Raw genomic sequence first — 26,996 nt, forward strand, 5'->3', positions numbered from 1 at the left:
CTGTTTGGATCTTGTCAATTTTCTGTTACATCAACTCTAAGGTCAGAGCATACTTAGCAACATGTTCTGTTTCGACATTGAAACTTTATTCTCCTCCTGTAATTAAGTGGTTAACTTTTATATTGTCTCCCAAAAAAGAGGAATCTGATAAAATAAACCATGTTTACTAGGGACTTAAAATATACAGCCTTTTTTCTTAATACTAGTGTATACATTTTGATAGTAGCATTGGTGAGTTATCAGGCCTTTTATTCAGTTGTTTTGCTTCCAATTTTAAAGTCTTCAGAATAATTTCCAGCTTTTATATAACAAGCCTGGAACATTATTACCATTGTGAAAGAATCACACAGCACAGCAAAAAAATTGTTTAAATAAGTATTTGAGCAGGATAAGGGGAAAGGACAATTTCAGAAGTTATTTCACTGGTTTCTGGAAGAGAAACAAAGAGAACAAGTTATTTTATGTCCCACTAATATTGCTTTCTTTTATTCTTTGCAAGATCATTCACTCACATCTAGACACTACTGAATCAAGTACTGATATTTTCAGAACAACAACAAAGTCTATACATTAGATTTTAAACACTATGCATTGTGTTCTCTTGTAGCAAAAAAGTACATGGCATTCAAAACAAACATTACCATGTTTATCTCCATGAAGAAGTCTGGAGTTTGGGGTTTCTGGTCTCTTTCTACTCCCTACGTCTTGCTGCTCCTTCATATTGTCTCATTTCAAGGTGCTGTGCCTCCACCCTTTACACCTTGTAAAATAGATATCTGGAAAAAAATTCCTGGATTCTGATGCAATGCCCTTTAGATTATTAATGGTGTAGAGCAAGAGAACAGTGACTATCAATTAACATAAAATAATGCCTTTATAGCTATCTCAAGGTAAAAACACAGTGAAGACAAGGCACTTTAGTTATACTGCAAAGTAAACTCTGCAAGTTCAACCACAGGGGATTGTAATGCTGATCTTGCCTTTATCTTGTGGTAAAACAAAAGTGCCTTGAACTGGCGGAAAAGAGGGCAGAATTTGCCCAGTACAAAAGCTGAAAAAAATTCTCTGGCTCTATTACTTCGCCCCCACCCACTCTCCCAAGGACCAGTTGGCCAGCTGGATATCCATCGTAAAGTCCCTAAGACATAACAGTGTAAGGTAAGCAACAGGTTTACTACTTGCAATGAACAAATTGTAGAGCCTTTGATAGGTAGTAAAATGGATCAAATTCAGAACTGTTGTAATGCCATTGAAATCAAGGGAGTTACACCAGGAATGAATTAAATCCCAAATGTCTGAAGGGGGAGCCAAGTAGGCTATGTCAAAATGAGACTCGTAGCAAAATTTCTGGTACGTAGATTTGACTTGTAAGAGAAGCTATTACTTAGTGAATATCTCTCAACACACATGCAACTTTGCACATCCTACATCTGCCCTGTCTTGCCAAGCTAGACAGCTGCACCTGGATCACACAGAATGACCTTGTTTTGGGTGTCACTCATTATAAGGACCATAGCAAGAGGATTTTGCACTGCGAGGGTTGTTAGGAAGAATAGTATGCACCTTTGATTGTTTGTCCCTTTGCAAATTTACTTTAGCTAGTTGATTTTCTTTCCTTGCAGGAATTCAGTTCCCTGTGGAGATCTACAACAGAGTAACCTTTCTTGGAGCAGCAGCAGCAGCATCAGTCATCTGTACCACGTGAAAGGCGAGCAGCTCACACACTACCTCATCTGCGAGAGGAGCAAGGTGTATCTTGTTGGGGACAAGGCCTCCTAGGCAGAAATCTTTAAATGGTGAGATTGTGTGTGTAGCATGTGGCCGGTGTGTACTTTGCAGGCTGCAGGCGGTGGCTGGAGCTCACATAGAAGACTCCAGCCAGGTAGCAGCACTGGGGAGAGAAGGCGCTGCAAGATGGGGGCTGCCCAGAAGCCAGCAAATAAGGGTGAACTGCAAACACCCCGGACAGACTTGGCTGCTTTCTGTAGCCCTGCCAGCAGCCCAGCCCAGAACCGAGGCAGGATGTCTTCCCTGGCTGCACATGGTAAAGGTATTTTCTTATTACTGGGGTAGGATAGTCTTTGATTATTGTGTCTTGAGAACACTATTATTTTGGGGCGGGGGGTGCAGTCGGGATGGTAGATCACTGAATAATGTGGCTGGAGATCCCTGTGGGGGGCATACGGGGCTGATGTAGGGGATCACTGTCTCAGGGCTAAGGGGTGGAGTAAGGGACTCTGCACCTAGGGGATTTTAGGACGTGACACTGTTGTTCAGCACATCTGAGAACACTTGTCACACAAAACTATGGGATGGAACAAATGTGGGAGCTTCTCACTATGCAAAGTAGAGCCACACAAGTCAAACATGCAAACCAAGGCACTTCTCAGAAGAAGGCAGAGAGAGAAATCTGTGGAATTAGTTTCAGATCCTCACTACGTGAGGTGCAAAGGTAGTGGTTTAAAAAGTGTCTGTCCAGTAAGAATTCTTGAGGGTCTCCGAGGGATGTGGAAGCAAGGATTTCTTGCATTCTTTTCACAGAGGGGAAATATGTTTCAGTGATTATTCATGGGAGCACTGCACCTGAAAAGCTTTGCTGGATTTTTCAGACCCGTTATAGTTCATCTTCAATGGGGGAAATATTCCTCATGATATTAGCCATTTTATTTAGTTTGTTTATTTGTAATATAGGATGCATTTGTCTGCTTTAATGCAAAGCAGGACTATATCTAACACCTGAAAGCACATTTATAAATGAACTTGCAGTGTGGACATAGCCTGAAAACTCGTAAGCACAATGAAACCTGCTGTGCTTCCAGTCACAAGTTTTACTAGGCTAGAAAGCAATCTCCTTAGTCATTTATCAGCAACTCTGTTCGCTGCCTTGGAGTTAAGAAGCTGCACTAGGAGCTAGACTTTTGTTTCCTTCTTTATAGCAATTGTTAAAATCTAGATATACATTTTAAAAAGTCAGTGGCATAAATTTTACTGTAATTATGCATTATTTCTAGCACCATATTATAATGGAGCTGTGAGTTACTATCAGTCGGCAGAGTGAAGCAGAAAAAGCAGTGTATGCTCTATATTATTCTGGAAGATGTATCCCTCCATTACTCCCACAAGGTTATACGGTTCCCTGCCATCTGCAATGATCCGTAGCCTTGTGCTTAGCTTGAAAGATCATCTCTGATATATTTCTGAACAGTTAAAACATTTGAAAATTAACCTTTACCAGTAAGTTTTATAAACTGCATGTTGATATGGTCTGTTTTCATAAAGGTTTCTCGTAACTCCTTGGAACACAATTTTGATTGCTGTTATGGCTTTGTGATTTAATAGTTTTAAATATTATCTTACATCTCCATGGGGCCTATAGCACCTTAAAAACTCTGTAGTTGCAGGAATCACTTCACCAACTGCTGAAATGCAGTCACATATAGATAAGGTAAAACAAGCAGCTGATTAAGAGTGCTCAGTAACAGTACAAAAGCACGCAGGAAAGGAGTAGGACTGCATCCCATTGAAAATGCACAAAAAGTGCATTGACTTATTATTTTTATCAGATCATCAACTCTATGTTGCTAGGCCCTTGCCAGAGTTGGGCCTAGAGGATATTGCTGCTTAAGTTGTACAGTTAGCTTCATTATTAAGATAAATTACCCTATGATTTTTTTTTATATCTTATATGATCTGTCCTCACAGCAGGTAACTCTATCATGTATGACCAGTTTACTTCATTTCTAAACTTCAGATGGAGTAAATAAGACTTTTCAAGTTCAAACAGTCTGTGCATGAATTGCTCAGTGTTCAATTGCACAATCCCTTTCAGATAAAATTCTCTGTGAACTCAGTGTTCTATACTATGGGGAAGAGCCCTGTATTGGCAGGGGAACTGGCAAGTTGACCTAATAACTCATTCCATTCCTAATGTTTATGATTTTGCTAGGAAACTGCCAGTTCTGTGCATCAGTGACTGTAGTTGTAGATTCTTTAAGGGCAAAAAGGAGAACATAAGAGGAAGCTGCAAATGGTGCTGGAGAAAGCAAGCCTGAGGAAAAGTATGAAGCCAAACTAAGATGATAGCACTGTTTACAAATTTTTGGATGGTCTTCTGTGCATCTCTCTGTTTACTGCATCTGAAGACTAGCCATATGAAAACAGTGTAATATGTACATGTGTGTCCAGATGTTATTGACCTTTCCTGAATGTAGAGTGTTTTCTTTGCTCATGAAACATTTAGACACACAGAATAAATTCAGCCAAATTCAGTCTGTAGTAAGTGGGTGCTACTCCCACATAAATCTCTGGGCCTAAGTCAGTATTCATACAAATGGTTATTTAAATTGTAACTTGTAAGTGGGGAAAGTAGCAGAATGTGCACTGACCTGACACTGTAGGTGTGCAAATTGAGTGGAACTTACATATTGTAGTAGGAAGGAGGCTCTGTAGCAGGGAAAACAGCTACCAGGAGAGTTTGAGAAAAAGCAGGTTCAGTCTAACATTTCAATTTGTGCTGCAACTAGCCTCCAAATCCTGCTGTCTAATTAAGCTCTGGTGTAAGTGGGCACCATCGCAGTTCAGGGCAAGTGCACCTGTATTTTCCCTTAGTGGTTCAGCGAGGACACCCACTGTCAGGCTTCCACTCCCTGGTTATCTTTCTTGGGTGCGGAACTGCGTATCTCCTTCCTGACTGGTTGTTCCCAGGCTGAACAATTCCCTGCCTTCACTGTGTTATTCCCAGCAAAAGACAGTCTGCCTAAGCAGACCTGCTTGCCGTCTTCTTCAGAGACTGACAACAGTGTAACTGCTGACATTTATATGTTACCACACAGCACTTCCTATGCAAGCATATTTATTTTTAGGGTATAAACATCGCAGAAAAAACATATTAAAAACAATAAAAGAACCTACACACATACTAATAAACTTACTAGAGATTCCCCTCAACTGTTTTCAACATGGTCTCTGCAGGTGAATCCTTCAAACTTCCTTAAAGGGTCAGTTTTGTGGTCATAAGTTCCTAACAGCCTGAGCTTAGAACTGGTTCACAGTCTTATGGGGCCTCAACAGGCCAAGTCCTTCCAACCCTTCCCTTGATTGAAACCCTGTGTGGATCAGAGGTCCTGTCTGCTTGCTGGATCAGAAAGAAGGCCTTGAGCATGTTTACAATCAGGCTATTTGTTCAAAAATCCTGCTGGTTCTTGGAGAATCCAGTGGGGTCTTTGAACTGTCCTCCAGTAACAGGTAATCAGCAAGCAAAAAATCCCCCCCTTCCTCCCTCCGCCCCGCAGGGCAAAACTTCAAAGATTGAGTCTGTAGGTGGGGGGTTGCAATCCCCTCTTCCCCAATACTCCATAGGAATCCCACTTCACACACATTGTCCCGAAAGATCAATTGTGTCTTCTATATTAGACATTAGAGAGAGAAGGTGAGTGAGGTAATATCTTTTACTGGACAAACAACTTTGGTGAAAGAGAAGCATTCAAGCTACACAGAGCTCTTCTTCTCGCTAATTGTCTCACTGTTGTTCTTTCGTCCCCTCCCCATCTTGTGTATCCATCTCTTGTTTCTCATCTGATATTTAGACTGTAAGCTCTTTAGGGTAGGGAGGGGTGTGTGTGTGTGGTGGTGGTGGGGGGAATACAAATCACCATCATCATAAGCAGAGACATTTCCTTTCCAAGAAGTAGTAATATCTACATCTTTTCCCCTTTTGATGAAGGAAGAGTAATGTCGCTCTGTGTCATGATGACTTTTGACTACTTAAATTGTTGATTATATCATTAACCTTTCTGGATCTTTAATTTTATGTTTTAGCGGACCAAGAGATTAAGAGGGGCAGTCACACTCTTTCAGCTGGAAGTAGTTACTACAGTTGTGTCAGCCAGATCACAGTAGGTAAGCAGATACGTGAAATCGCTTTTAATTTTACGCAAAAATAAATCTGTTTAGTTTTGCATGTAAGTAGAAAAGTGGATGAATTAGCCTTACACCTCTAGGTGCAAATTCAGCCTGAAGGTTTGTTAACTTCTGTCAGTTTGGTGATCAGGGAGTTTGGTGGCCTTCATTTGCCAATGGATAGGAACCAGCATATCTTGAGCCCGAAATGTCCGTAGTCTCAGCAGAAGTGATAAAGATGGGATGGGTATGACGCTAAACTAACTCGTAGAGGTCCCTCCATATAAGTGGCGAGGTTCATGGCCAAAGTGATGTGCAGAAGTGGGTGCCTCTGTAGCCTGTGTTAAGATGTTAAGATCTTATTTTAGTCTCCAGGGCTGTTGGTTGGGCACCTTTCACACTTCACTTTGCGTTCAGGAAGGACAGAGGGATTGATCGTTAGCCTATCTGATAATAGCAGTATTACTGTTTAGTTTTTAGCAACATTTTGTTATAGGTCATTGATCTGCCCATCATGACACCCTGTTCTTTTGTCATGGTGGCTACATTTTAGAATATATATCATTCAGTGTTTGTTCACAAATTCAGGGTAATGTCTATTGAAAGGAATGATCTGAATTAGTTTTTTTATATATTTGCTTTGTGAATAAACACTGAATTTCATCTCCTATGGTGCTCCCCGGGCACCTAGTTTTGTTAAGTCTCTCTTTAATACCTCAGTATTTTGTAATCTTGATTAAACTAAATAGAAAAAATTATCTGCAAACAATGCCACCTCACTGTTCAGATCATTAATGAGTATATTAAACAGCCTTGGCCCTAATACATCTCCTGTTCTTCTGTTACATTTTAGCCATATTGAAAATTGATTTTACAGTCTAAAATGACAATAGATGAAGGATAAACCCTATTTTCAAAAATCTGTTATTTTGCTGTTAAGCAGAGCAGAACATCCATCTAGTTAAGTATCCCTGATCTGAAAAAGTAAAAGTGAAATCAAGTAAAAGCCCATATTATGAGAGCATTGATTTTGGCAGCTTTTGGCAAGGACTCTGGTTAGGAAGACATCCTAGATTTTAAGGCTGGAATGGCCGATTATGATCAGATTGCAACTTCATCTCAAACCAAGAGTCATGTTAAAAAATGTAGGGGAAAAATAAAAGATTCCATGAATGTTGTAATATGATTTATTTTTTATTTGGTGAATTGGGATTATTAAGAGAGGGATATAGAGAAGCATTAGAGCAAATTCTTTATATATTTTGGGCTTATTTTATATGTACTGATTATTTTGATAGAAAAATCACACTCAGGACCAAAATAGTTAAACTGGCATAAAAATGTGTAGACAGGACTATAGAAGTATATGCAATAAGGAAAAGGACTGCAGACTCCATATTGGACATCTGACTGGGCTCACTTTTTATGATTCAACTATATTTTATAGTAAGAGTAGGAGAAAAAGATGTATTGAAAGGATGCAGTGGCCCTGGTGTAGCTGTTTGATTTCAGCAGGTGAATTTGGGCCAGTATCATTACTATTTTTGATATGGCCTTTCCTCAGAAGGGAAGAAGTTATTTAAGAGTTAAAATAAAAAAAAATCAACTCCTGTATGTTAATTGTTTTTTATTATTATTATTTTATATGCTATAAAACAGACCAAAGCATATGTTTTAAATCTAAATATTGTTGCCAGGTTACGATGCTGCTGGACCATTTGCAATAGGTTTCTCTCACTGGAAAAATCCATATGCATATGGTGGTCCTCATCTTCCTTTCTACGTCTCTGAAGATGCTGGCATTCCTGTATATCGATCTTTTGAACCACAGGTTGATTTATCAGCTCCTTTATCCTGCCCAGCTTCACTGTCTATCACTCCAGTGCCTTCCTGCAGCAGCAGCAGCCAGGAAACTCTGAGTCAAGACTCCACGGGTAAGATTTTTTTCAGACGCTCACTCTTCAGGGCCTAGTCTAATCAGTAGTATGAGTGTGCAAATTAAGAGATTGTTCCTGCTGTCATAGAATCATTGCCAAAACTACCATTGACTTCAGGGAGAAGGATTTGGCCATTTGGACGCTATTCTGAAACCCTTGCTCACACCACATAGACTTTATTCCACCAAGTAGTTTCAATGAGCTAAATGCACCAAAAATAATGGGCACCGATTTTAAAACAGCATCAAGATAACCAGCTGACGTCTGCATTAGTCTAAGTCAGGGATTCTCAGCCTGGGGAGCTGCAAACAGACACAGAGATTGCAACCACCCTGCCCTTCCCATATTGCTAAGTGGGAGGGTTGGGGGTCCTGGCAAGATGCCAGTTAGATGAAAGCAGGGACCAGGGTGATCCCAGTATGGAAAAGGGGATCATGATATGGAAAAGGCTCAGAGCCACTGGTCGAAAGCACCACTGATGCTGACCACCTTTATCCCCAGGCTTGAAGCTCTTATTAATGTTTGATCTTATTTACATTTAGAAGGTCCTTATACTTCTTGAACCATTTACTGAAATGAGTCTCTTTGTAATGAGCATACATCAAGTATATTATACCATTATTTGCATTATGCTATTTCAGTTTTAATCTCATAGTACATAACTAACAATATGATTAGAGTGACTGATGGGAAAATTAAAATGTGCAGTCAAAGAATAATGGGTACTGAAACTCCAGGGAAGTACTGAAATCAAAGAAAACCTACATTATTACCTCCCAGAAACTCATACTCTAACTCTCATTAATGACTTATTCTCCTGCAATTGATTGAACTTTCATACCATTGTATTTCTTTCAAATAAAAATCCCAGTTTCAAGTACTTCATTTACTGCCCCTAATGCCTGCTGTTCTCCCGTTGTGACAGTTACAAATCAAGAGTGGTTGGGCACTTGCTAAGCAGTTAGCACAAGGCAAATGTTATAACTTTCAGTAGCTATTTTGCTTATCTGTTACCAGATACAATGAGTGTAAATGTGGCAAAGCCACCTTTTTCAGGACCATGCGTTGTTATCTGTATGAGTTCTGTGACTGCGTCTTGGAAGTTGAATTGGTATCACAGCTTACCCTACCTCCTTTTCTTTGTGATAGAAATACCACATCTGCTGTGATATACAGCAACTTAACCAGACAAGGAATAGTGATTCTCGTGCTTAGCTGTAATTGTTTTTGCTAATGGGTCAAAAGTCAATTTAATTAGTATTACTTTAACAATTCACAAATACTGCCATCTAGCTAATAAAATTAACTAAATTTTCAAAATGTAGCTAGGCCCAGTAAGGAACTGCCAGTTCTAGGGAATACACTCCAGATTATAAAGTGTCAGATTTTGTTTCTCACTGAATACTACATAGTAATATAGTTATGTGTGGACATCCTGATTTTATTGAAGAGTTTAATAGGCTGCACAGTGGCATAGCTCAGTGTGATCTGGCTCATATCTCATGTACGAGTGCTATTTACATGGTTACAATACTATTGGTGTTTTATTTTATTGTATTTTAATTATTCTGTATTGCAAGTGGTGTCCAAAGGCTGCAATCAGGATTGGTGCCTCGTTGTGCTAAGTGCTACTCAAACACACAAGTAGATGCAATCTCTGCCTTGAAGAATTTACTATCTCATTTTAAACAAGATGCAACAAGTGAGTGTAATAAACAATAGGAAACTCAGTGCAATGCTTCCATTCACTGACCGCAGCTGCAGATGGTGAATTATCATACCAGTCAGCAGATATATCTGCCTGGTGTATAGACCTCTCTCATGGGTTTCTACTTACATATGCAAGTTGGTATCACACCTATAATGATGATGATGACACATTTATAGAGCACCTCTCACTCAAGGATTCCCCGAGTTTTCTCTAAATTTCAGAAACTGCAACGATCCTCTCACAAATCATTAAAATTCAGTCACTTCTGATGAGAAATGATGCAGCCATTTAGCAATGTACAGCAACACTACACAGGACAAAGAGGAAGATACCTTGTCCAACTGGTGAACATTTACCTTTGGTTTCAGACAGAAAGTAACAGACCAGGTTTGAATTTGGGTAGGGGATTGAGGCTTACCTCTCTAGAAGTTATATCTTAGGTAATTTGGATCCAAAACAATTGTAGCAGGTCATTTACAGGAATTCACTATATAATTTGATGTAGAATATAATGCTACAGCCATTTCCCTATGTAGATTATCTACCGTGAATGTACAACAGTGACTTTATCAAGCTTTTTAATAATTAAAAAAACAAATAAACTAAGCAAAACCACTTGTCAAAAATCACCAGTTTATAACATGGACCTATGCTGTGTTTTAAAATGAAGATATTTTCATGTAGCAATACAGCCTCTGAAGTTACAGATCTGGCCATCTTTTGTATATAAAGTGCCAGTCACGCTAACAGCTATATGCTAGTACTAAAAATAAAGGCTTAAGCATAAATATGGTTAGAAATCAAAAATGCCTTAATTGAAAGTTTATTATAGTGGCATCTGAGCAACAGTAGTTTTGACAACTGTGTTAACCACCATTCCCCCCGACCAGCCCCTGAAAGAAAGCACATTCTCTGAATGGTCTATGGGATGTTCTGAATAACTTGGAAATTGTGAATATTACTACTTCAATACAGTATGCAGCCCACTTTAGAGGCTTGCAGTGTGAATGCTTTATCTTGCAATGAACTGCAACTGGATATTTTGAGAACTCACGGTTGATGTTATTAAGGGGGGTACAGGGGAATACACCGAGACTGAATTTCAGTCTTAGATGCCACAATATACTGTCACTAAAAATGAACTATTGGCACAATAAGATGCAGTGCAATATGATACAGGATAAAGGATACAGAACTGCAGCGAATAGCATTTGGATCAGAGATCCATTGCCTGCTATCTAAATGGGCATCACACACATCTAAAATGTTTTAATTTTATTTTACTCTTCATGTTGCATTACAGTGTTCTGTAATGGTGGATAATTTGCGGAGTAGGGTTTAAATTCTGTCCTTGAGTATGGGAACATAACTTCTATTACAGTCAGCGAATTACAAGTGCTTTAGAAAGGAATCCTCCAACATTTGATATACCGTATATACTCGTTCATAAGCCGAAATTTTTTAGTAAAAAAGGGAAGCACCAGAGAAGGGAGTCGGCTTATGAACGGGATAGAGAGGGAGAGGTGGGATACAGCCCCTCCCCCCAACAGAGGGAGCAAGGAGAGGCAGCACAGCCAGCAGAGACAGAAGGGAAGAGGTGGGGCCAGAGTCTCTCCGCTTCTGGCCACGCTGCTCTCCCCCCAGCCTCCGAAGCAGCTGCAGCTCTGGGGCTAGCAGCCTGCAGCCGTGCCGCTCGGCCCTGCCCCCCAAAACACGCCGTGGCCATGCCGCCCGGCCCAGCCCGCTGGAACATGCTGCGGCCGCACCGCCTGGTCTGGCCCGCCGGAGCAGGCTGTGGCCGTGCTGCTAAGCCTGCCGGAACAGCTCCAGCCAGGTCAGAGACATCCTCCCCTGGCCCTCCCCAGATAAGGTGGGAAGGGATGGGATGGGGACAGTGTGGGGGTCCCGGGCTAGGGGTGGGGTTATGTGGGGAGTGGTCACAGGGGTTACTCCCCTGACTCCCAGCTTCTCCCCCCACCAAAAAAAAATGTCCCACTAGTTTCTGTCCCGGCCCATCAGGGTAAGCAGCTGGTGCGCCGGGACACTTTGTTTACTTACGTTTACCTCCGTGCCTGCGGACGCTTGAGGTAAACAAATCGTCTCAGCCCACCAGCGGCTTATCCTGATGGCCCGGGAGCCAAAGTTTGCTGACCCCTGAACTATAGGGTCGGCTTATGAACTGGTTATAAAAATTTTCCATTTTTACTTATCCATCTTGGGGGGGTCGGCTAATAAACGAACCGGCTTATGATTAAGTTGCCTATCAGGGCACTAGGTCCATTTTTTTGTTTTTCAACCCTGAACTTGTTACTAGAAGTGTACCCTACTACGGCAGTTCTCAAACTGTGGGTTGGGACCTCAAAGTGGGTCGCGACCCCATTTTAATGGGGTTGCCAGGGCTGGGTTAGATTTACTCGGAACCTGGGCCAAAGCCCAAGCTTGAGGGCTTTAGCCCTGGGTGGCGGGGCTAAGGTTATAGGCCCCCAGCCTGGGCTGAAGCCCTTGGACTGCGACTTTGGCCCCCCCGGCCTGGGGCAGTGGGGCTTTGGCTTTGCCCCTGCCCCCCCACCCCCCAGGGTGGTGGGGCTTGGGTGGCCTCAGGCTTCAGTCCCCCCTCCTGGGGTCGTGTAGTAATTTTTGTTGTCAGAAGGGGGTCGCGGTGCAATAATGTTTGGGAACCCCTGCCCTACTGTAATTAGAAACTTCACAAATGTTAATTAAAAATGATAGAGGCCTATGGTGAAGAAAAGTACACTCCGCAATCCAGGTTAATTTTATTTTTTCTGTTCAGAAATCAGATGTACTATAATGTGTAAATGAATGAAATGGAGAAGTTTTTGTGTATATTACTTATTTTGGGTGGCAATAGACTGACTGAAGTGGAGGACCTTAAATTTGTCCCCTTATGATTGACCCTAGTTGGCCTTTTGTTTAATGACATAATTGTTTTTTATCTCCCACCCCCCTGTACGGGGATGTGCACCATTTAACTTTCTAAGTTTATGTATTGTATTTCTAACTGATTTTAGATTACCAGTCTTCTCTATTGTTAATGACTGTGCTGCTAAATTTTCCATTTAGTTGTCAAGAAAATGTCAGACAAACAGACAATAATGTCTTGATTTTTATCTAAAATTTTATTAGGTTAGGGAAAGATGGTGAGGAAAATTCTCTAGAAAATCTTATTAGTTAGCCCTGTGTGTCTGACATACTGTTATAAGGATGCTCCAGAACTTTCTTCTAGATTAAAGGGTTGCAGCACCTTTTCCTCTTCTGCTGCTTGCTAGGCCAGCCCTGCATCTCCTATTCTTCCACATTGCTGTTTCATACCTGGCCATGCTCCCAGATCTGCCCAGAAGCTTCCCCTAATGAGCATTAGCAAAGTGTCTGACATACCAAATGAGCCATACTAAAACACACCTTCAACAAAGTTCAGCAGGAACTGCATCAGTAAAAAACCCTGTAACTTGCTAGAGGAAGCTGGGAATATGGCATTTCTTCATTATTTCTTCATTCATAGTCTAATCCACTGTGCCTGCAGCTGCTAATTGTTGTCCCTCCAACTAAAGTGACTCAGGCCATGACCTCGTGTACAATTCAGTATTGCCTTCTTCATATGGCTCGTAAATTCTCTTGCTCTGTCTGTCCACTCAAATGCCTGCTCAGGTAATTGGACTCTCTCCCTTTGTGAAGCACTTGTAGCTGCAAAATGGAGAAATTTTGACCATCTCTATTTGGGCCAGGTTAAAGGAATAAAGTAAACATAAGCTCTGGGCAGCCTTTCCAAGTCCTACCTATTGCCCCAATAAATCAGATCACCTCAAATCTTTCCCTTCCAGCAACCATCCACCCTTCCATCTGACCCTCTCTCTGGTCTCCCAACAGTGCCTCAGCTGGACATTTCACACCTTCAGGTTGCAACTCTCTTTTTCTGCACTGCTCTAATCCACCCATCTTCTGAGTGCCACGCTTACTGCTCCTCCTCCTTCTTCACTCCCTGTGCTCCACATTAACACATTGTACTTGTGCTCCTCGCACCTCTGGGGTTTGCTATAGTCCTACCTGCTTTCCCCCTGCTCCCCAGCACTTCAGAGGGGCTAAGAGAGATCCTGTGGTTTAGTGTGTCTTGTTAGATAATGAAGCAGCATACACAATTCATCCGGAGGAGTTAAAATTAAATTAAGTTTATGTACAAGAGATTTTTAAAAATTGGAGTTTGCCAGTCTTTTTGTTCTGTGTGTGTATAACATCTGGCATAGTGGGGTGTTGGTCTGTCCCTAGGATTCCTGGGTGCTACAGCAAAAAAAAAAAAATATGAATAATACAAAAAAAGTGATATTTTGCATTGTGTGCAAGCTAGCCTCATTGATTATAAAGAATAGTAAATTATATAATATACTTATGTAACCCTTCTGCCAGGCCAGTTGATAGCAGCAAGGGCCGGGTTCAGTACATAGGGGTCCCTTCCCAACAGCGTGACACAGAACCAGCTCGAGCCACCACCTAGTGACCTGGGAAAATCTTACACACACCTTAGTGAAATATAGACTAATATTTGATTTGGGCTTCAGGGGACAGGAGGTGGAAGAGCAGGAGCTAACTAATCGTGGGGCGGAGGAGCCCTCAAAAAATGCAAAGTAGATTAGATGAGACCCCAGTATTGTTTCTGTTGCTAGGAAGCTGTAGAAGAGGGTGAGAGTAGTGGGCTCCACCCCATCCTCACAGCAGCCAGGAGGCTATGGAGGATGAAGAGTGGAAAGCTCTTCTTTCATTCCAGCAGCTAGAGAGAGGACAGAGTTTCAAATTTATCAAACTCCTGATTAGCCTCAGGCTGATAGGAAAGATGGATTCCCTGTGCAGGGTCCAGCGACAGCAGCCTAGTAGGAAACCTAGAACCCGTTCTCCTTCAGGCGGCTTGAGGCTTCTGGATGTTTTCACTAGGCCGTTGCTCCAGACCTGACTGGTAGGAGGACCCACACACTTGTCTTTTGTAGTTGCCTCTGACTAGTAGATAACTGGTACCTTTTTTCCAACTCACTGGGATGTTCTGAGTAGAATTGGTTGGGAATTTTTCGAGGAATCCTTTTTAGTCAAAGAATGCCAATTTGTTGAAACTGAAATTCTTCATATAACAGGGTCAGGTTTGCTGAATTTTCCAACTTGATAAACTGTCAAAAGCGTTGAAATTGTTGAAATAGTTTGTTTCAACATTTTCAAAATGAAAAAAATCTTGTTTTCTGGTTAGAAACAACCTTTTGTTTCAAAATTTAAGCTAATTAGCCTGGGCAAAAAGGTTAAAAAAAGGAAAAAGGTCAAAATCTAAATGAAATAAAAATGGTGGTGGGGGGAAGGCTTTCTAAGTTTGTGAATATATTTGAGATTTTGACTTTTCGTCCTGATTTCAGACAGAAAAATTGTTTGAGCTCTTGAAAATATTCATGGAATGTGCAAATCATGTACCACCCAGCTCTAATTCTGAGGCTTAATTTTTATTTTGTTTTTATTTGCTAATGACTTTGAGAGAGAAAGAAACGGAAACTATGATGACTTATCTTACTGGGAATGGGGCATCTGAACATATGAGTTACTGTTAAACTTCAAATAAAAATATGAATAACGTATTGAACAAAAGTAATTTCAAAAAGGGGGAGAAGCCCCTTTTCAAATGTTCCATGTGGCTTACAAATGAGCTTTAACTTTAGAAAAATTATACAACTATTCAGCTGTCTCTTTCAGTTTTGGTGCCTGCTTCTGCTGCCCATGATGAAATATGAATTTTAAAATAAAGAATCATGGTGTTAAGGCAGAGTACAAAACAGTGGCTACCCAACCCAACAATAATGTCTTTTGGATTTACCTAGAAACTTAGAGTACAGGGGGTCTTATGAAAAGAAAGAATTCTCATGGCTCTGATACACAGGTGTACCCCATGACATAGGAATAAAATATGAAATGTATAAGATCTGTGTCTGAGAGTTTTTTAAGTTTTAATTTGTTTGAAACTTGGCAACAGCCAGAGCCTTCTGTTTAACTTATGATCTCTGCCACATACTTATTTTATTTTGTTGGTGTGATTTTTAAATTCAAACCTTTTTCACTTGTTACTAAATTGCAAGATGTATTTACACAGTAATATTGCCATCTGCTGTGTATGCTGTATCTAAAATGGACAAAAATCTAACTGAATATTCTTAAGTGCTCTGTAAGATGAAAATCGGAATTTATTAAGTTTTGATTCCCTAATGTAGTGTGAGTGTGATTTTTAAAAACAAATGGATTCTAGGTAGATTTAAAATCTGGCATAGGTTTCTGATTTTGATGAACAGAACTACCTTATACATTCTACCTTTTAAACAGGCTTTAAAACTCATTTCAGATAACCGTAAAATGGAAATGTGCTATACAAGTAATTAATTTGTGCAAGTGACTGTTTCTGAGAATGATGTGAAGCTCATTACAATGAAATCAGTCTGTTACCAAGGTAAATAATTTTGGCTGGATTTTTCCAAGGGGTCTAAAAGAGTTAGGCACCCAACTTCAATTGAAAGTCAATAGTTTTCAGTTTCTGTCCACTATATCTTCATTTTTTAAGGTGGGAGGGGAATAGCTTTTGCCAAGGGGCAGGCATCTGAGCATGAACTTATCTCAGATCCCGACCAAGAGCATATTGTGTCTCAAAGAGGCACTAATTTCCTCCCAGGGTGTGACTAGGCTATAGAGTGGTTCTCAATAGTTCTGCAAATATGTCATGTGGGACTAGATTCTGCGTATTAAACTCTCTTAAAATCCAGTCAGTTACCAGGCAGTACGGCCTGCTAATGTGTTCTAATTTCAGTTCAGAACCTGTATTTTGGATATACTACTCTTGGCTGGCAACTGCATAAATGTTTGGGTAAGTCAAGCACCACAAGGTGGCACTGATGCCTTCTAATGACTGGCTGAGTGGAGGTTTAGCTCAAGACATTCTTTGGGACTGGAAATTGGAGCAGACCTGGGGAGTACATGTATTTCCATGGGTGTAACTGGATAAAATCCCTGTCAAGGCCAGAGATCTGGACAAGTAGAGAAGCTGGTGACTCAACTGGAACTATAATTTAAGTATTAATAGTAAAGACTCTCTTTACAGAGAGGGGAAAGAGGAGGGGAAGATGTGAGTATATGTCCTGTTTCTTTAAATCCGTAGCAGGAAGCCAGGCAGAAGGGAGGCTGGAAAACATGCTAGGTCTAAATTATGAAGCAAAGAGACAGTAGCTTTAGGGATAATGCTGATTTTTCCTTTTTTCTGATCAAGATCCTCATTTTAAATCCCAACTACTAAGTGATCTCTCATATGTTCTCCCTCAGTGATGCCAAGTCACTGCCTGACATGCTGGCCAATATTGTTTCATTGTTTCCTTAAGTAGAATTACATATTTAAAAATTAAAATGAGGACCACTCCACAGGGCCCTGGCCCCACCCCTTCCCCCCCCGGCCCCAACTCCGCCCGCCCCCACCCCCAACTCCACCCCTTCCCCAAAGTCCCTGCCCCAATTCCGCCCCCTCCCCTGAGCGCCCCGCATTCCCCCTCCTCCCTCCCAATCATGTGAAACATCTGAGGTGTCTGGGGCAGCTGCAGACGTATTCCCCCGCGGCGGTGGCGGTGGCTGCTGCTGCTTCCCCCAGACACCTCAGCTCTGTGCAGCTGAAGAGCCGATCTGCCCGAGTGCTACCGGCTTCATGGTTTGCCGGGCAGCCCCCAGACCTCCAGATCCTGTGCCCCCAGCCGGGCGCTTCCCCTCCCGGGCTCCGTCCGCGCTACACAAAGCTGAGGTTTCTGGGGGGAGCAGCAGCAGCCGCTGCCGGGGGGGGGGGGGGGGGGGAATCCACCTGTAGCTTGCGGCCTGCCGGAGCCGCTCTAAGGTAAGCAGGGGACTGGTATTTTCCCGGACATGTTCGGCTTTTTGGCAATTCCCCCCGGACGGGGATTTGAGGACTAAAAAGCCGGACATGTCCGGGAAAATCCGGACGTATGGTAACCCTACCTTAAATTGTACTCCCTTACCTGTCTGTGTCCATCTGTTGTTTCCTATTTTATAGTTCGATTGTAGGCTCTTTGGAGCAGGGACCATCTTTTTGTGCTGTGTTTGCACAACACCTAGTACAATGAGGTCCAGGTCCATGGTCATACAAACAATAAGTAATATCAACAACAATGCTATGCTTGTTGATACAAGGCCTTTATAAAGGTTCCCCCACTTTTTCTGGGAATCTGCACACTGTGGTGAAAGCATGCGTTTCTGTAGTACATTCCTTTTTGGAGTGAAACGTTCACCAGACTTTTAGTTTAAAAGAAAATCCTTAAATGTTGGTAATGGTTTTCCTACTCCCCTGTGTCTGTTTTTAGAAGGATTTTTGCTGGGTGGTGGGCAGGGGAGCAACAACACCAAACATGCTTAGGCCCTCCACTCCACTCCACTCCACTCCACTCCACTCCACTCAGCCACCTCACAATCCTTTTGCAAGCAGGGTCTGAATGAGCTTTCCCCTGACATCTAATAGTGAGCCATGGGAGAAAACATTAGGAAGAAACCATATTTGCATAAACAGGCCTACAGCTGCTTTGCCAAAGTGATCAATTTTGACTGGTGTTGGCTTACAAATCAAAAGTATTGAGCAGGGCCAGCGACCGGCGGCGGCAATTGGAAAAAAAAAAAAAACCCGCGATCAGCTGCAGCAGTTTGGCGGCAGGTCCTTTGCTCCTAGAGGGAGTGAGGGACCTGCTGCCCCCGAATTGCCGCACATGCCGCCCCCTCCCTTGGCCACCCCGAGCACCTGCTTGTTAAGCTGGTGCCTGGAGCCGGCCCTGGTATTGAGTAATAAAATGTTGTTATCCTTACTGTATGAGTAAGGGGCAGCAGAACTGTACTTAGCCTGCTCTGATTTAGGGATTCCCCCTAAACTGAACCTCACTTGCTAAGCAGGGGGTCAGGATGCCTGTGAAAGAGAGAGGAGGTGGGAATAAGTGTTCCTACTGGTGGTGTGGGCTCTGCTTAAGGAGTCCTAGATGCCATTTGACCCTCTTCTCTCCACTGGTTAAAGATAGAGCTGATTAGACTCAATTGAAAGTCCTTGTTTGTTCAGTGATCACTAGAGTTGAAATCATTGATAACCAGCTGCTGAGCCTTAGAGCTGGTGTGGGACAGTGTTCCAGTGGAAGAGACTGCGTAGCCTGTGCTAGCAGTGAGGTTCCTCACTACCTGCTGGAATCACTGAGAGCTGGGTTTAGTGGTGGAACCTCAGAACGTGGCGTTGCAGGAAAGAGGCAGTGGCCAGCAGTAAAGAGTGCATGACCATGCAGTGGCTGAAGGTGCAGTGGCCGACGGTGGTAGAGTGAACAGTGGTGGCAGCAGAGTGAATGGCAGCAGCAAAGGACAGCGACGGCCGAGTGAACCTCGGCAACTGTGAGCCAGTGGCAGCAGCAGCACAGCAGCTAAGGCATTTCTCAGTGCTCCCCATTCATCCCCAGGGTGGAAGGTGAACTCAAGTGAATGCACCTTTGATCTCTGGGTCCTGACCAGGGGTGCCGGAACAAGGTGGGCCAAGAGGCCATGGCCTCCCACTTTTGAGAGAGGACGGGCCTGTCCTGTCCACTTTTCACCATAAGCCCCATCCCCCAGCCAGACCGGAAGCTGGAGCCTGGCTCAGGTAAGACTGGCCTGGGAACCTGGGCAACTGTGGGTAGCCACAGACCCTCCACCTGCCTGGGATGGGGGGCTGGAGAGCAGCCCCTGGCCCATGTCCTCACCCCCTGGACCTCCTGCCCAGGGCAGATGGAGGGTTCACGGCTCCTCACAGCTGCCCGGGCAGCTCTTACCATGGCCCAGCTATGGCTGTTCAGCTCCTGAGGCCCTGCCCCCAGGCCAGGCTGGAAGCTGAAGCCAGGTCACGGTAAGAGCCATGCGGGCAGCAGAGGGGAACCAAGGATCCTCCACCTGTCCTGGGCGGGAGGCCCCGGGGGCAGGGAAATTGGCCGGGGACTGCTCTCGGGTTCTGTGACCCTGGGCAGGTGGAGGGGCCCGGGCTTCCCGGCCTGGCTCTGGCTTGGTCAGGGGGTGGGGCCTTGGGGGGAAGAGAAGGGGTGGGGTGGGGCCATGAAGGGATGAGGTTTAGTGCCCCACCCCCAGCTTTTAGGAAGAATCTGTCACCCCGGGTCCTCACTGACCAAGGACTGCAATTGTGAGTGGGGTGTAGTGGAGGGAGAGGGGAGTGTTGTGTTAAAGGAACATTTGTTGTTGGACTTTCACACCACAAGGTGAGAAACTGAGGCAAAGGACGCTGCCCAGCATAATCTGGGTGAGGTGTTTGCTCTTGATCAAATGCTTTTGAATTGTGGTTGTGATGTTTTCCCAAATTAATACTGGGTCACTTTTCTCTTTTTTAAAAAAAGTTTTCTTTGTGTACACAGACTCAGTGCTTGTGAGAGGGGAAGTATTGCCTCGTAGAGGCACCTGGGGTGGTGTGTAATTTTCCCAGATTACTGGGTGGGGACTAGAGCCAGTTCTGTTTTGTATTGTTAAGAGGAACTCCTAAGTATCTTGTTGCTGCAGATGCCACCTGGCAGAAGGGTGGCACTTCTTCAAATCCCTCCTTAAAACTTCTCTGCCATGATGTATACAAAAACAAACAACATTTGGCTGTGTTGTCATGGGGGTGCCAGTACATCAAAAATTCCAGTTAACTAAGAGTTATATGGAGGAGGGAATTTGGGTGCGGGACGGGGCTCAGGACTGGGGATTGAGGTACGGTGTGTGTGTGCGGAACATGGGCTCTGGGAGGAAGTTTGGATGCGGGAGGGGGCTCAGGACAGGGGGTTGGGGTATGGGAGGAGTTTTGGGGTGCCGGATCCGGATGGGGCTCATCTTGGGCGGCTCCCCACAAGCGACAACGTGTTCCTGCTGCTCCTAGGCGGAGGCGTGACCAGGAGGCTCTGCGCGCTGCCTCCGCCTGCAGATGCCACCCCCGCAGCTCCCATTGGCTATGGTTCCCGACCAATGGGATCTGTGGAGCCAGTGCTTGGAGTGGGGCGAGAGCAGCACACGAAGCCCCCATGGCCATTCCTCCGCCTAGGAGTAGCAGGGACATGTTGCCGCTTCTGGGGAGCCACATGGAGGCAGGTAGGGAGCCTGATGGCCCCGCATCTGATATAATGGATATCAGAAATGCCGGTTTCTAGAGCTTTCTGGTTGGTAAAGTGCTGGACAACACAGCTTTTACTGTATAATACAAAGTGGTTGCATTATATTGCACAATGCAATGAAGTTCCTCAGATTGTGCAATTCAATCCCTCTCCTGTCTTGCATCCCCCCAAGATTTCTCACTTCTCTGACTGTGTCTGTACTGGCAAAATTCTGAGTCATAATGTTCCAGTGGTGGTAACAACTGTAATCTAGAAAGACCTCCAGTACTTTCACCACATTGTTGTCTAAGCCAACTCTAAGTAACGTGGAACTGCACCAGTGGTGAATAACATGATCTAGTATTGATTAGGTCCCTGATGATGATTACAATATGTCCATACCAGTTTCCCAACTCCAGCCATTTTTGCTGTAGTCTTGTTTTTGTCTTTTTTTTTTTTTAATGTGGCTACAATTTTCTTGTCACAAAATCAAAAATATTTTCCCAGTCTCTTCTGCTGAAGACATCTTGAAACTTTCAAGAAAAAAATACTCTCCTTTTAAGGCAGAGAACATGCATGGAAACTAGCTCAAAAGGAGTGAATGTTTCTGGAAGTTAGGACCTTGTGAAGATGGGATTATGATGGCAATTTGTTTTGCAACTTTAACAGGAGTATTCACAACTGATGATGGCTATAATTAGGAATATTGTACTGATATGGCTGCTAATGCATACTGGTATTTGTGTTTATAATTAGTGAGTGTATGAAGAGGGGAGATAATCCCTTTAATTCTTTCACCCACCTTGCCATAGAATTTCCTTGTGTTGTGAATGGCAACTGTTAATTACCTCCAGCATAACTGCTGACAGTAATCTCTGTACAAGAGCTCCCTTGCTGGAGTGCAGTTTTGCTCCTGAAATGCAGATGGTGCATTTTTCCTGAATAAAACGCTACAGAAATGTATTTAAATCTAAACAACCTGAAATTGCTAAAAAGCATACTGCATTCAATCAATGTGCTGAATTATGATCCTAAAAGGAACGTTGACTATTTCAGTCATTAATAGCTTCTTTGCTGACTCTTGGGACATAAAATACCATTAAGTCAATACTTTTAAACAGCTGACTATATGCGCCTTCATAATTTCAGGATTCTGGAGACCTCCTAAACGGATAATAGTGTTTACTCAAAGACTGTTTGGCTTACTTAATCAAAATGTACAGACAACAAAAAAGCTTCATATTTAATGAGAGGGAAGAAAATGTCTTAAATTCATTATTTGCTATTGATTTTTCTGACTTCATCATGGGCTCGAAACTAGAAGGTGCTGAACAATCTGGCTGTGGTCCTGCAAAGCACTTAAGCAAATGCTTAATTTTGGGCATGTGAGTAAAATCACTGAAATCAATCTGACTCTCTAAAAGTGATTTTCATCCAGCTACTGTTAACTGTGACTTGCCTAGGTGGAATGAATCGATCTCATTCTAGTTTCATGGTATGCAGGTGGCCCTATCACAAATGGAATCATGTATCAATAGTGCTCTCTGTATCCGTAAAAGAGGTTCAGCATGGGCAGTGGTAATGCAAACTTTCCCATGATGCCCTGACAATGTGCCTAAATTGTTCTACAGAGAGCACCTCTAGAGCTGGAAGTGAGTCCAGTCTCCATGGCCTAGTCACATCTAACTTCCCTGCTGAAACTGCCAATAAGGTCTGTGGAGTTTTTTTGTTTTTGGAGGAGGGAGGGTGACGGTTGGTTGAGTTTTTAATGGAATAGGAACACTTCTCCTCCAGGAACTGATCTGACATCACCAACTGGTAACATAAGTTTGAACACCCATCAGATGTTAGCACTATTTGCTTATTACCAGTCAGGGCTTTGTTTGAACCAATGGCCCTGTAGTTGAAAGGCTCTGTAATATACAGTGCCTCATTCTCAAAGTGCCCTGAGCCATACAGACCTCTATTCATATACATTTTCATCCTTGTCTCTTATCTAACTCTTTCCTGAATACATTTCTGCCACAGTCAATGACCATAGTAGATATGAAATGAATTGATTTGAATTTCAAATTTCATGAAGATTCTTTCCTTCTTTTTCCTTCCCTTTGGCCAATATTCTGTTTAATATCCTGGTCCTACTTCTGTTCAAGTTAATCTGAAAACTAGAAAGCAGGCCAAGCTGAGTTCCAAGGAGGAGACAGCTGGGTATTTTCAGGCTGAGATCCCTGTCTCTGAGACACCTTTCCACTGGCAGGCCTCCAGTGATAAAGCAATCTTTAAGACTTGGTACAAGATCATTTGGCCTTTAAATCTGGTAGGGGTTTATGGTGGTGGTATAATGGAGAGTTTTCTAGCTTCTTTGGCTTGTATTAACTGGTCAAGTTGTAATGTCTGTATTTAGGAATATGATAGCTTTGTTAAATGTTTTCTGAATGAATAATAAATAATTAGCTAAAAGACTCCCATAACCCAATCATTTATTTCAGCTCTTATAAGTAATTGAACAAGAATGGGGTTCCTCCAGAATGTTTCCTGAGAAATTAGGCACCCTGGAATAGATAGTTTTTTATCTAGATGCTCATTAATGGACATGACCAGGTTAATATCTTGATAGTACTGATATCTCTAAGTGAGAGAAAAATGCTTGTGCTAGAAAGACTTATTAAAAACCTCTGGTAAATCTCCTATAACAGTATTTAAAGAGAGTGAATGATGGCCAGGGCAGTCGAGTTGTTCAGTGTAGTTAAACAGAATAAAAAGGATTTTTATTTCGCTCCTTTCTGTGTGGCACCATTATCTCAGTGGTATAATTTATTTTTTTAGTGCTATGGACATTCTTATGGCTGAAAGAGAAACTCACACAATAGGTTTTGTCAATGAAGCAGTGTGTTGGGAAAACAAATAATTAAAAAGAAACAAATAATCCCCCCCACACACATACAGAAGAAAGAAAAACCCACTCAATGAGATTTCCCAATGTTTTGTTTTAATTTATTTTAATTTAATTTTGGAGGCAGGTCTGAATAAGATTTATCTATAGCTCAGAGTGGGATGAGGAATGGGTGGAGAAGAGGAGGAAAACCTGTGCAATGCTACAGTGCATGTCTGAGGCAGAGATTAATGATTATATAACTAAAAGGGAACGAACTATACATAATAGCTCCAGTTAGGCCCTTGGTTTAACTGTTCTCTCTCTTCAGAGCTCAGCTTAAAGAAGGAGGCGGGTTGGCCCTCGGAACTGCGAGAATCCTAGTGCTAGAGCCCAGCAAAGAGTTTGGAGAGAGCTGGAGTTGAATTTAAAATTCACAAAGCTGCTTCCTTTTCCACCTATTTCTTCTTTCCTTTTACTTATCTCCTATTTCTTTCCTTTGCCCCATTTTATTTTTCTTTCTTTATCACAACCATTTACCACCTCACATCTCTTCACTTTTCCCCCTTCCTCCAACCCACTGAAAAACTTCCTTTAACTTGTTGTTCCCCCATTTATCCTGGGTCTTCCATGAATTTTCCTCTCCCCCGCAGCTCAACACCCAAATTCAATTATCTTCAGCTATACCAGTTTCTGGGATAATCCAGGATGGTAGTAGCGCTCCATCTCCTGCAGCTGCTTATGCCTTTGGCCCCATCAGCCTGCTGCAGTGTGGTGCTGCTCAAAACTCAAGTTGGGTTCTTACGTGGTTTTCTTCATGTTGAGCCACATCTCTCATACTAGCATGTGTGAGAGCAGAGGCACCCTCTGAGATGGAGCTATTCCCTGGCCAGCTTGCCAGTGGGACCCTTTGTTTACATAGTGGGATGGTGAGGGGATTATATGGCATTTTCTGACCTAGTTGTCCCTTGCTCCTGCTTTCTTCTAGTGTCTCATGATAAGTTTTAATATTTGCATGGCTTTTGCTGTGATCATGGAGAAGGAAGTGGTTCAGGACTATTTAGAAAAGCTGGACGAGCACAAGTCCATGGGGCCGGATGCATTGCATCCGAGGGTGCTAAAGGAACTGGCAGATGTGATTGCAGAGCTATTGGCCATTATCTTTGAAAACTCATGGTGACCAGGGGAGGTCCCGGATGACTGGAAAAAGGCTAATGTAGTGCCCATCTTTAGAAAAGGGAAGGAGGAGGATCCGGGGAACTATAGGCCAGTCAGCCTCACCTCAGTCCCTGGAAAAATCATGGAGCAGGTCCTCAAGGAATCAATTTTGAAGCACTTAGAGGAGAGGAAGGTGATCAGGAACAGTCAGCATGGATTCACCAAGGGAAAGTCATGCCTGACTAATCTAGCTGCCTTCTATGATGGGATAACTGGATCTGTGGATGAGGGGAAAGCAGTGGACGTGTTATTCCTTGACTTTAGCAAAGCTTTTGATACGGTCTCCCACAGTATTCTTGCCACCAAGTTAAAGAAGTATGGGCTGGATGAATGGACTATAAGGTGGATAGAAGGCTGGCTAGATCATTGGGCTCAACGGCTAGTGATCAATGGCTCCATGTCTAGTTGGTAGCTGGTATCAAGCGGAGTTCCCCAAGGGTCGGTCCTGGGCCTGTTTTGTTCAATATCTTCATTAATGATCTGGAGGATGGCGTGGACTGCACCCTCAGCAAGTTTGCAGATGACACTAAACTGGGAGGAGTGGTAGATACGCTGGAGGGTAGGGATAGGTTACAGAGGGACCTAGACAAATTAGAGGATTGGGCCAAAAGAAATCTGATGAGGTTCAACAGGGACAAGTGCAGAGTCCTGCACTTAGGACGAAAGAATCCCATGCACTGCTACAGACTAGGGACCGAGTGGCTAGGCAGCTGTTCTGCAGAAAAGGACCTAGGGGTTACAGTGGACGAGAAGCTGGATATGAGTTGACAGTGTGTCCTTATTGCCAAGAAGGCTAACAGCATTTTGGGCTGTATAAGTAGGAGCATTGCCAGCAGATCGAGTGACGTGATCATTCCCCTCTATTCGGCATTGGTGAGGCCTCATCTGGAGTACTGTGTCCAGTTTTGGGTCCCACACTACAAGAAGGATGTGGAAAAATTGGAAAGAGTCCAGCGGAGGGCAACAAAAATGATTAGGGGGCTGGAGCACATGATTTATGAGAAGAGGCTGAGGGAACTGGGATTATTTAGTCTGCAGAAGAGAAGAATGAGGGGGGATTTGATAGCTGCTTTCAACTACCTGAAAGGGGGTTCCAAAGAGGATGGATCTAGCTTGTTCTCAGTGGTAGCAGATGACGGAACAAGGAGTAATGGCCTCAAGTTGCGGGGGGGGGTGGATATTAGGAAAAACTTTTTCACTAGGAGGATTGGTGAAGCACTGGAATGGGTTACCTAGGGAGGTGGTGGAATCTCCTTCTTTAGAGGTTTTTAAGGTCAGGCTTGACAAAGCCCTGGCTGGGATGATTTAGTTGGGGATTGGTCCTGCTTTGAGCAGGGGGTTGGACTAGATGACCTCCTGAGGTCCCTTGCAACCCTGATATTCTATAATTCTATGTGATACTTCCCATCCAGGAGGCAACAGAAATGTTTATCATTTAATCAACTTCAGGTAATATTTTAATTCCACAGAACAGCTAGTAGTTGTCTTCTGATTGCAAAGAGTGTCAGAGCTCAGCTTCTATCGCCTCTGACAATTAGGACCTGATCCAAAGCTCCGTGAAGTCAATAGAAAGACGGCCATTGGTTTCAATAGACATTTACTCTGGCCCGGGGTGAACAAATCCAGTTCTCAGACATGACTAATTAAAAAATATTTTACTGCAACTGCTGATTCTTATAAATTGTCATAGTTGCATTTGTATTACTGTAGTATACAGGAATTCTATGTGATACATAGTAGTATACAGGAATAGAAAAAGCTTTCCTTTGCAATTGCTTGCTGTTGGCTCAGTCAATACTTTGGACTAATGCACAGTCTGCTTATAAAATATGCAGCTCTGCTTGGTTTTACAGGTCTAACAATCTGAATACAAAGGCATAAGTCATTAATAGTGTATACTGTGTATTCCAGCCTCATTACATAGCTCTCATTAATGTTGTGCAATGATTATCAGTAAGACCTGCATGGTTTGAATTTTCATTCATTTATATCTTAATATCTGTTTTATTCTGACTTTAGGAACAAAAATGGTCCAAAAGGTTTTCCATATTGCACTTTTGTGTCTGCCTTCTTGGTTTCCTTAGAAGATTTTATTAAATAAGCATAATGCTCATAAAAATGTGGGATTTGATGACTGACACAAATTCACTATTTATCCATAGAACAGGCACAGCTGTGTCAGTTTACATACTGTCCAATCAGCA

At 42.9% G+C, this 26,996-nt stretch overlaps 1 protein-coding gene across 1 annotated transcript in view; it reads left to right on the top strand.

Moving 5' to 3' along the window:
* Nucleotides 1–2,022: 2,022 nt before the first annotated feature.
* Nucleotides 2,023–26,996, top strand: part of ANO4 (anoctamin 4) — a 316,199-nt gene continuing 291,225 nt past the window's right edge. Inside the window, exons 1-3 of the mRNA XM_054028953.1 lie at nt 2,023–2,050; nt 5,827–5,898; nt 7,596–7,832. Of these exons, the coding sequence (XP_053884928.1) occupies nt 2,023–2,050; nt 5,827–5,898; nt 7,596–7,832 (337 nt within the window). The remainder of the gene's footprint in view (nt 2,051–5,826; nt 5,899–7,595; nt 7,833–26,996) is intronic.

Source organism: Malaclemys terrapin, chromosome 1, assembly GCF_027887155.1.
Source record: "Malaclemys terrapin pileata isolate rMalTer1 chromosome 1, rMalTer1.hap1, whole genome shotgun sequence".
Lineage (NCBI taxonomy): Eukaryota > Metazoa > Chordata > Testudines > Emydidae > Malaclemys > Malaclemys terrapin.